Source organism: Acanthochromis polyacanthus, chromosome 6, assembly GCF_021347895.1.
Source record: "Acanthochromis polyacanthus isolate Apoly-LR-REF ecotype Palm Island chromosome 6, KAUST_Apoly_ChrSc, whole genome shotgun sequence".
Taxonomy (NCBI): domain Eukaryota; kingdom Metazoa; phylum Chordata; class Actinopteri; family Pomacentridae; genus Acanthochromis; species Acanthochromis polyacanthus.
The window spans coordinates 39331528-39342237 of NC_067118.1; the positions used below are offsets into that span (position 1 = coordinate 39331528).

At 40.7% G+C, this 10710-nt stretch overlaps 2 protein-coding genes across 2 annotated transcripts in view; both read right to left on the reverse strand.

Moving 5' to 3' along the window:
* The window catches only part of noc2l (NOC2-like nucleolar associated transcriptional repressor), a 74060-nt gene extending 65169 nt beyond the window's left edge, over positions 1-8891 (reverse strand). The window contains exon 1 of the mRNA XM_051949123.1: positions 8790-8891. Coding sequence (XP_051805083.1) covers positions 8790-8836 — 47 coding nt within the window. The 5' untranslated portion in view covers positions 8837-8891. The remainder of the gene's footprint in view (positions 1-8789) is intronic.
* Positions 302-7024, reverse strand: LOC127534311 (PPARGC1 and ESRR induced regulator, muscle 1). Its single transcript, XM_051949115.1, has 3 exons — positions 3273-7024; positions 1660-1776; positions 302-1373 (listed from the first exon to the last, which is right to left on the reverse strand). Exons 1-3 carry the CDS (start codon positions 7003-7005, stop codon positions 1258-1260), a joined length of 3966 nt encoding a protein of 1321 aa, XP_051805075.1. The 5' UTR covers positions 7006-7024; the 3' UTR covers positions 302-1257.
* Positions 8892-10710: the final 1819 nt, after the last annotated feature.

Genomic DNA, 10710 nt, shown 5'->3' on the forward strand with positions numbered 1-10710 from the left:
TTCTAACTCAATTTTGCCATCTGCTGAAGAAAAATTTGATCCTTTAATAGAAATTCTTGGCAGGCTCTTCTCTGACAACTTAGGCAGGTTGACTACGCACATCTTAGTAATTTATTACATTAATTAGAAGCCTGAAGTGAAAATCTGGGTGCTTGTAGTAAAAAATATTTTTTTTGCTAATCATCTAAAAAACTGCAGCTCACAATTTTGGCCCTCCAGTTCAGGTCCTTACATGAGTTTATGTCGCCCTCTAGTGTTTGGAGGGTTTAAATTCATTTTGAATGACACACTAAGCACACAATTCAAAGAGACAGTTTACTGTAGTTAAATTGACAGACAAAGAACTCAGTGTAACCCACATGACAATACTGAACAGTCATCTATAACTGACCCATCATGACAATAAAATGCCCTGAACATAATATACAACCGATACTGGCACAGCATGCTGTCCCCAAAATAAGTTACATGTTTTTAAGGGAGTGTTGTTGAATTGCAGTGCTAAATATTGCACCTGTGCAATACATTTGTGAAATAATTGTCAGAAAGAAACTGCGCATATAAGCATCTGCAACATAAAATTACATCCTGCACGTGCCTCAAGTTAATCCATTTATCACACGCCCATCTATCATCTCAAGTCTGTACAGCTCTGAGTAAAGCTGCCTCTAGTCTCTCTTCAGTACATACTTATACATTATTTACAGATCTCGAAAGCCGTCTTTCACCTAAACGTGTCTCATCTTGACTTTGGTCATTTTATATTTTTATATGTATGCTTTCAGATGTTTAAGGGGTCAAATTATAAGAATTTAGAGGTAACATCTTTATCTGAAGTTTAGGAGAAGGACCACACCTCTAACTCTACCCTTCTTGCCATATGCCTATAAATGCCTACCTACCCTACACACCTGTTTGTTCTTGCCATGCCCCACCTTCCATCCCTCTACTTCTGACTCTTTCCTTTTCTGCTGGGGGTCTGTCAGCTCAGGAACTGCCACTGATCCTCATCTAAGCCTTTCCGTACTGCAGGTCGCTTATCTTACTTCTCATTTAAAAACAATCTTGCACATCTGATTGATTGATGGTCCTTGCTCATGAACAAGAATAAAACAACTATTAGGATGAATGAAACTAAACATGTAACAACCCATCGAAATTTCTCAAGCACTCAGGTCCTGCAACAGCTCACTTCAGGTCTTCATGGAAAAATGAATCATTTCAATCATGACGTATTCAGAGCCAGAAGGAATCTGATCAAGAATCAGTCAGTGTAGCTTGATGCGGTTTCGTCTCACCGGCTGCTGCCTTCACTTTGACGTACTTTCGCAGGTATCGGATGGCTGACAGAGCGCTTACATTCGCCAGCAGAACTGTGAAAATGCAAACAAAAGTCATCACATTAGTCACAAGACTCTTAAATTTCTTTACGTTCCTGAGGAGGATTCTATTGAAGTGTTCTGCTAATTGTATGCCAATATTTATTGATTTTACAGCATCATCCTTGCAGTCCTTAAACAAACTCAAATGTACTAATTTCAATATCAAATTCTAACACTGCACAGATAGAGACAGTGACTGAACGAACAATCAAAAAGCAAGATTTGCAGGTTTTCTATAGTATTAAATTACATTAACACTCCAAATGATCATACATACCAGCCTTCCAGGCATCTCCAACCTGTGGATTTGCAGTCTTCAGCACCCATGAAGCAAATGCAATACAAACCAGACACATATCTGACTGTTTAAGGGGCAGCAGTGAGGCATCCAACCCTGTACAGATAGGAAACATTTCAATCATGAAGCTGTTCATGAACAGACAACACAAAAGATAACAATTATTACATTTTCACAAAGAAGCCCACTGGGAATTCAGGGACATTACAATCGGTAATGAACTGTCAGCAGCTGTTAGGCTTCCAATAATGTCAGGACTTCCTCTTTTGTCGGCTAACTCATGCACAGTCTACCGTTCTGTAAACAAACAAGGCTGCTTGATGCCACTGGTCACTGAAAATGTGACTTTTGTGGCCTTAAAAATAATTCTTAAAGATGAGCCCTGAATAACAGATGTCATATTAGCAGGTTATGAGTTACTACCTAATTAAAGCTTAAGAAAAGGGATTTATGTATGCATAAAGCCTGCTGAAGACGAGGTCATTTCATTTTCCTTCACAGCCCATCATGAATTACTGCGCCCTCCTGGCAGCTTAGAGAAGACACTCATTGAGTGAAGTCGAGTTATCACGTACTACCATCCCTCTTGGCTTCATCACTACGTGCCTGCAGTCAGTCAGTGTCGTCTGACAGCTGAGGAAAGAGAATCCGTCCCGGTCATGACTGTAACAGCTGACTGGCTAACGTGTCCTACATTATAAGTGACCACATGTGAGGAATACAAATATGACATATTGTTTAAACGAAAGTTATACGTACATATACCTAACAAAGACTGGTTTAACAAAGACACTACCGCCAATCTTCATGATGTTTTCAGAGACATCTCATTAAAATTAGGGTAGTGACGCAAATTAGAGTTGCACAAAAGGACTTAAAGTGGTCTAACCAAGGATAGTAATCACTCGATGTTGATGAAATGTACTGTTTTTTTTTAAACTATTTCAACAGGATGTAAAGCACCTAAGAACTGCTTCAAATGTGAGTTTTGTGCAAGAGAAGACTTAAACATCTCATTGGCGGTGTATGTAAAACCAAATTGATTTGTCTCACCTCACCTAGCCCAGACTAGAATAGGCTTGATCTGAATTAGTGGGTATAAAAAAGGATGAAGGCATAAACAACACTTGTCTCAAGTCCAATCTTGCATTTTAAGATTTAGTCATGGTGCTACACTCCTGCTTATATTATCACATCATCTTGTCCCTTTAGTTTTACTGTTTTTCCTTAAAATGTCCAGAAGCAGAAATGTGAAAAATGTATCTTTTATGCACAACAAATGGAAACATCTTGGTTTTAATTTGCAGAAAGTATCTGGAACCCTGTAAAAGCTGTGCTTTGTGATTCTGTATCAGCTGTCTAGATACCCATCAACACTGATATCTAAACACCTCCTGAGAGCCAGGATACTTGAATGGAGAGTGGCGAGGATGAGGGGGGAAAAAAACAAACAAACTTTAATTCCAGTAAAGGATACCTGAACACTTATTCTACCACTGGAAACTGCAGTAAATGGTAACGGCAAAAGGTAAAAGTCACTGAGTAGTCGTTTTATAGTTAATGTTTGCATCACTGTCTTAAAAACGACTTACTTGGATTTGAAACGGTCGTTTGCAAATCTTCGTATCTGAAAGGCCGATGCGTCAGCTGTCTGGAGATCCTTTCCTCCAAGTGATACAGCAGTGGATCTGGAATTGCCACATCTTGATTTCCCAGTGCATTAAGTGGAGAAACAGTCCTTGGAAGGGATCTGCTACTTGGCTTCACAGGTACAGGAGACAGAGAATTTGATGTCGACATCTGGCCTGTAGATGCTGTAAAATTAAGGCTCCTGAAGGAGAGTGTCGTTTTCCAGAAGAAATTCTGTCTGACGTCGTTATCTGTGAAAAAATTCTCATATATGTCCGTTGAAATTGGTGCTGAGCTTGCATTATGGCTGAATCTGGATACCACCCTAACAGGTTTGCTGTTCTCTTCATCATCAGATTCCACAGAGGAATCATCAGACGATGATGATGCAAAGAAATAATCATAAGCCTCTGGGTACTGCAGATTTCTATTAGCTGAGCGAGAGTAGGAAAAGATGGGAACTGGTTTGTCTGTGGCCTTATCTTCATCTGTGATGAGAGGGTAGAAGAATGTTTCTGTATCAAACTCTGAAAAAAAGTGATCATATGTTTCAGGGACAGAATCTCCATCAGTGTAGAAGGCGGTTATGTTATCTGTAGCTGACTGGCTGGGAACAGACTGTTTTCCTCCAAAGAAGTACTGAAATATATCTGTGAGAGAGACGTGGTATGTGTCTGACAAGGAGGCAGCGTCTCTTTCTTGCTTAGGCACAAATCCCTCAGTGAAATGCTCCGATTCTCCTTCATCTAAGGTTTGTAAAGTGTCACCTTTCTGTCTGTAGCTGAAAGACTCAGATTCCAGGGCGTGTAAATTTTGCACACTGACATTTTTGTAAATCTTTCTGACGCCCGTTTGAGTTCTTTCAGAGATGACAGCTTGGGAAGTGTCAGCCATAGATGTCAACATCATATTTTCTGGGTAAATATCTGCACCTCGCCTCACCGGGACAGGTTCACTCTCCCACATCACACTATTCAAAGGGGAAGAATGTAAACTTGGTCCTACAGAACCAAGAACACTGGATGTGTCCTCGTTGCTTTGCTCGGGCTTGAAATCATCCAGTGGCGTAAAAAAGCCGGAGTCCGTCATCGCAAACATATTACTTTCCTCACTTTCCTGCAGAGGTGGGAGGGCTCTCTTCTTGCTGCTCATTCGTAAACCCAAAATGTCATTTATCGTCAGCTTTTCCATCTCACTCCAAAAAGAAGACATGGCAAACACTGAGTGTACTTCCTTTTCAGGTTTACATTCAGCTTTGGACGCTGTGACGGCATCTACTCTTCCAGCCAACAGGTCGCACTCTGATCCTGGTTTACTTCTGGGTTCAGATGTAGCATCTTCTTCCATGTGCTTCGCCAAGATTAGTGCTTTCTTTTCTCCTCGACATTCAGAATCGTGCTCGCTGACAGATGAACAAGAACTTGCAGACATGTCGGTGAAACCTTCATTTGAGAGTGACATGAGAGATTCTGTATCCAGAGTACAACAGGACGACACATGCGTGACATCTGAAGGACTTGTTGGTAAGTCTTCAGACGGGGAGAATGTGGTTTCCGTCTGATCATTACTTGCTAAAACCCTCATTTGTGATGCTGCTGATTGAGTTCTCTCAGCTTTTGAGTTTTTCTCTGGTAAAATATCAAATTTAGACAAAGTTTGAACTTCTGTTTGCGCTACAGTATTATCTATTTCTAAGCTGGACGGACTTTTAGACAAACAGCTTTTATCTGACAGTGCATGAATACAATCTGAAGTCAAATTAGTGCAGGTCACTTCACTGGAAATGTCATCTTGGAATGGACACGCTTCGGCTTTGAACTGCTGAGGTTTTGTGTTCAGAGCGTGAGAAATAATCCCAGCAGTTGCAGACACAGAAAACTGAGTCTTTTCCAGTGGGGTGCTATATTGGTCTGTGTTGTGACAGTCAGTTTCCAGCTGTTGTTGGGGCTCAGCCTCCTTTTGACACAGTGTGTGCTCGTCCCTGCCAGAATTTCCAGCTTCTCTGGCCAGGACTGACATAGCAGCAGATAGTTTGTCATTTTGGCTGACTTCCACAGCAGGAGCATTTGACTCTACACACGATAACAGACTGTGAGCTCCTGATTCGACCTCTGCTGGAGAACATTTTAGATTTAGATCATTTTCACAGCCACTGACAGAATGTCTCATTTCATCAGGCTGCTGGACAGCCCCTGCTTTGACGTTCTGTCTTTGACTTTCTCTGGTTACATCTGACGCAGTTACTCCTTCACTAATTGAAACTGGGATTCCAGGATATGTATTCAGTCCTGCCAATTCTTCTACCTGTAACTTGCTGTGAGGCTGTAAATTTCTTGCTACATTAGCACTGCTGTTTGGCACAGAAATCAAATTGTGATCAGTTTGACTCAGCGGGGATACCGACCTATTGTTAGTTGATATATTTTCAGCAGAGCCTGTTGCTGTACACCTTTTCTGTCTAACTACGCTGTCACATAGAGAAGAAGAGTGAAAAAGATCATTTCCTTTTACATCCTGAGCATATATACCCACTGGGGAACTGCTGGTGACTGAATAAGGACTGAGAGGGTTTTTGTGCGGTTCATTTACATAAAATGGATTAAAATCCTCAGATAAGCACAGACCTGTTCCTCGTCTTAAAGCATACCGCTCCTCTTCTGAATCACTCTGCTTTAATGAAACCTGCCTCTCAGATCCAATCCCCCCCTCACCCTGCTCCACACTGAGCCGCCTCTTCTTTCTCCTTTTTCTTTTGATAGAGGCAGACGGGGATGATTCTTGGCTCACTGTTTTGTTTGTACTTGCTCCATCTGACTGTAACACATTAAAGGTTTGGTCTTCCCCCCATTTAATATTATCTACACTGAGAGGTGCCAGCAGAACTTGCTGCTTTACGTCATCCAGAGGCGCACACGTTTCCTCACTGTGAGTGTGTGCTGTTTCTGAGCAGACGACCCTGCCTGGTGAGTCATGAGACTGATGTATTACCTCATTTACTCTGGTTTCTGTGCAGGCTTCATCTCTGATGAATAACTCTATTGCAGCTGATTTGTTAGTCCTGAGCTCTGAGTTATTGGCTGCAGGTTTTGGAGAAACGTTGGACTCAGCCTCGACTTTTTCCATTGTATTTATGCTCCTGATGGTGTCGAGAGGCTTCGACGTCTCACTGCCAACTGCTGCTTCACCCCTGGCAGGCAGAAAGTTTAACTTGGGGATGTTTTCTGGCAAAGCACTTCCACTGGCACTCTGCCCATCACTACACCGGTGCTCCTCTTGTATTGCCTCTCTGTTTTTTCCATTTCTCTCTTGGCTTAGCTCTGAGGGCTGCTCAGCCTCTGTGAAACTTTTCAGCCTTTCAAAGAAAATATTGACAGACTGCAGGTGTAAGTCCTCCTCGCTGCCCGAGAGGACGCTCTCCATTCCACCAACGCTGTGTTTGCTGAGGTAATGATCCACAGGAGAACCCTCGCAGTGTGGGGGTCCATCAATAGGGCGGTCAGCCTCTGAAAAGCCTGCTGTTAGCTCGGCTCTCTGAGCCCTTTTAGCAAGAACGGCTCCTGTATCGTCAATGTCGCTCATCCCCGAGTCATCCACACCTGCCAATGAAGGAGGAAGCAGATTACATTCCTCACATTCTGCAAAGAAGCATTCCCAGTCACGGTCACAGATCTCCACGCTGTATTCAAAGTCCTCCATTTTGACTTGGGCTCAATACAACCTGCAAAAAAATGAAAAATAAGCGCTGTAACATAAGAATAGTCATTTTTAAAAGAAGACTAATTCATTTCAGGTAGCTTTAGCATTATATAGTTCTCAACGCAAACACCAAATAAGCATATTCTGGCACAGGTAACTAATTAAAATCAATTAAATAAAGAACAGAATTGAAACCTTTATTATCCTTTTTTTTTAAAATTAGTCCACAAACAGATCAGTCTCTCAGTCTAATTTTTGTTTGCTATATTTGAGTTGTTTGAGAATTGGATTCATAAACAAAACAATGATTCTCGATTCAAATTTTCCATATACAACATATTCTGTGCTTGTGATTGGAGTGTACCATTAGCAGTCAGGGGAGCTACAGACTCATATAACAACCAATAATCTATCAGCTATACAATATGTTCGGTATTTGAAAAATTGCTCACAACAATACATTATCTCTAACATTATTATAACAAAGTTGTCTTTTCTATACCATAATTGTTGAAGTCATTCATTTATTTGCGTATGTTTCCTCAGAAAAGCATTTGCGGCTGCTGCTCTGATTAATCAGACCTATAAGCTGCAGTCTTTGAGTAATGGTCACTTACATCTCCACACTCCAAAACAGAATAGCAAATAATCTATTGTATGGTCAGATGTGTTACACAGATAATCTGACTACACTACTGGGTCCATGTCTGGCTGTACATTTCTCCCCATGGGCCCGAATGACGTCATCCAATCACCAGAGCAAAACAAAAATTTAATATTGTGTAATTTTTTATTTATTCCCGAGACAACAACTAAAATGTGAATGATTAAAAATTAAACTGAGATAATTGTGCATTTGTGAAGTAATTTAAAAATTGATGATAAACGTTATAAACTAATTTTTCTGCAAAGCATTAGATGAGCCATATTAAAAGCATGAATACAAAACCTAGGCTGGAATAAGTTAAATCAATTAGCAGATAAAGCCACTCGTGCAATTAAAAAACATGCACAGCGATTTTATCACAACGTCCTTTTTTCAGCACAATTTCAAGTATGTAACTGATATAAATGCAATGCAACAACTAGCTATAATATCTAGCTATGCGGTACAATGGAACATAATATAACGCAAACTAAATCTCGTCTCTCTATCAACAATTAAGCTAAGTGAAAATATTTAGACTGAAAACAGCAAGTAATGGTATTAGATAAATATATACGTATATAGAAAGTATTAGTTTTTATTGTATTTTTACCGGTCTTGTTGTGCTTGCACATCCAAACATGCTTCCTACCTGTTGTGCTTCAGTTGTGATTCTGGTCTGCAGGAGATGAAGGTCAGTGTCCCAGCAAGCAACATGCTGAATGTCCTTTTGGTGGGCGTTCTTTTACATGCAGCACGGCATGCCCCATGATTTGATAAATATAGAGTGGTACTTCTGATCACGTAATACACACAGTGTTCTTACAGCAGCAGTCTCCAACAGAGGTATAACATTTCAGGACTTTAAATAGTTATTCCACTAGCAAACTGCTAAACTGGTTACACAGTAGTTTTAGTTTTTGCTATTGTTGTGTTTAGCAGCATACTGGTGAAATCTGTATTAAAAGTTATTCATGTTTGTTTTGAGACAATTGTATTCATCATGATTTGTGATGAAATAACTGATCATGAGCTCTAAACCCAGCAATGCCTGCAGTAGCGTTGCTGGCAGCAGCTACAAAAGCAGTCCCTCAGCAGATATGGGTGTCATGTGAGGTGTGTGTCAGTCAGCTGATACCTCACTGGTGCGTCATTATGGGATGACAGGATCCAAGTCTTTCCCATGGCGGGTAGATTCCAGACACTGCAGGAGAGGCTGAGAGAAGAAACTGGAGCTCACATGAGACTTGTGACTCTTCTGAACCTGAACAGCAGAAATAAAGACAAAAAAAAAAATCAGATTTCATTGGAGAGGGTAGAAAATCAGATCTTTTCAAATTGTCTGATTGCTTAGGACTCAAAAAACAAAAAAAATGTAATTACATTTATTATTGGGTTGTGATAATTTGAGAAAAAAATGTGAAAAATTATTTTGACATTTCAGTTTGTGATAGATGTGAAACGGCAGAGCAAATCGAATGAGCAAGGTCTGCAATTTTGGCACACAAACTGTGCTTTCCGTGATGCTTTTGAAACAGTTTTGGTGCAGAATTGGGGAAAAAACACTTCTTGAATCACTGTTCAAAGTACAGTTACATTGTGTGCCTATCTGTTGACGTCTTGGTGCAGTCCAGACCTGTGCGAGCGAGCAGCAAAGCACGAGGAGTTCAAAAACAGGACTTTCAGTTCACCCCCAAAAAATGACAAAGTGACAACCAACAATAAATTTGGGCACATAAAAAGGGTCAAAAGAAAGTAGCTTAACAAAGGCTATAAGCAACAATAAATAAATGCACTGATCAAACAAACTCGGAAAAACACTGAACAAAAGGGGGATACACACAGCCTGTCCAAAAAGAAAGTAGCCACCTGGATTTAATTAAGCAAATAAGTAGGAGGATTCAATTGAATAACTACTGCAGTGATGACAATTTATTTAACCCTAGCTCATGGAGTGAGGAGCTTCTCATTTCTTGACATATCCTGTGGTCATGGAAAGGATGTTAATCTATCTCAGGATCAAATTATTGGCCTGCATCAAGCAAAGAAAACAACTAAGGAGATTTCTGAAACTACTAAACTCAGGTTAAGAACCGTCCAATGCATTATTAAAATCGGGATAGTGATGAACCATCGTCTTCCAGGAAGAAACGTGATCCGTCATGTGGTCTGACGAGTCCAGATTTACCCTGTTCCAAAGTGAGGGGGGCATCAGGGTAAGAAGAGAGGCAGATTAAGTGATGCACTCTTCATGGCTAGTACCTAGAAACCTGTGGGGGTTAGGGTTATGATTTGGGGTTGGTCAGGTCCAGCAACATTATGTTCCCAAAGAATGAGGTCAGTTGACTACCTAAGTCAGGGGTGTCAAACTCAGTTCCTGGAGGGCCACTATCCTGCATGTTTTAGATGTTTCCTTCTTCCAACACACCTGATTCAAATGATCAGCTTATCGTCAAGCTCAGCAGAAGCCTGATAACGAGCCTGATCATTTGAATCAGCTGTGTTGGAAGAGGGAAACATCTAAAACATGCAGGATAGTGGCCCTCCAGGAACAGATCTTGACACCCCTGACCTAAGTATACTTTAAAAAAAAAAAAAAAAACAGGTCTTTCTATTGATGGAGTTTTTCTTCTCTGAGGACGATGCCAGGATTCATGGGGCTCACATTGTTAAGGAGTGGTTCAGGAAACATGAGATCATTTTCACACGTGGATTGTCCTCCACAGAGTCCAGACCTCAGACCCACTGAGAATCTTTGGGATGTGCTGGAGAAGAAGTGGTCCGACTTATCAATGCAAGATCTTGGCAGAAAATTAACGCAACTCTGGACAGAAATAAATGCCGTGACACTGCAGAAGGTTATCGATGCCACAGCAAATGTGTCGTTCTCAAAGATAAAGGTGGTGCAATGAAATATTACAGTACGCCTCTTTTTTGGCCGAAACCAGCCAGATGACCAGTCGTAGAACATAGGATAACCCAGCACCAGTAAAACAAGAGTTGTACAACTTAATAAAACAATGCTTAATATACAACAGAAAACTAAATGTGTGCACTAT

What these genes read in the sequence shown, in the direction of transcription:
- LOC127534311 (XM_051949115.1), bottom strand. Translation starts at nt 7,005, where the DNA reads ATGGAGGACTTTGAATACAGCGTGGAGATCTGTGACCGTGACTGGGAA. An exon ending in AACGACCGTTTCAAATCCAA is followed by an intron (nt 1,777 to 3,272) that starts GTAAGTCGTTTT and finishes CTATCTGTACAG; the next exon opens with GGTTGGATGCCTCACTGCTG. An exon ending in TGGAGATGCCTGGAAGGCTG is followed by an intron (nt 1,374 to 1,659) that starts GTATGTATGATC and finishes GCATTTTCACAG; the next exon opens with TTCTGCTGGCGAATGTAAGC.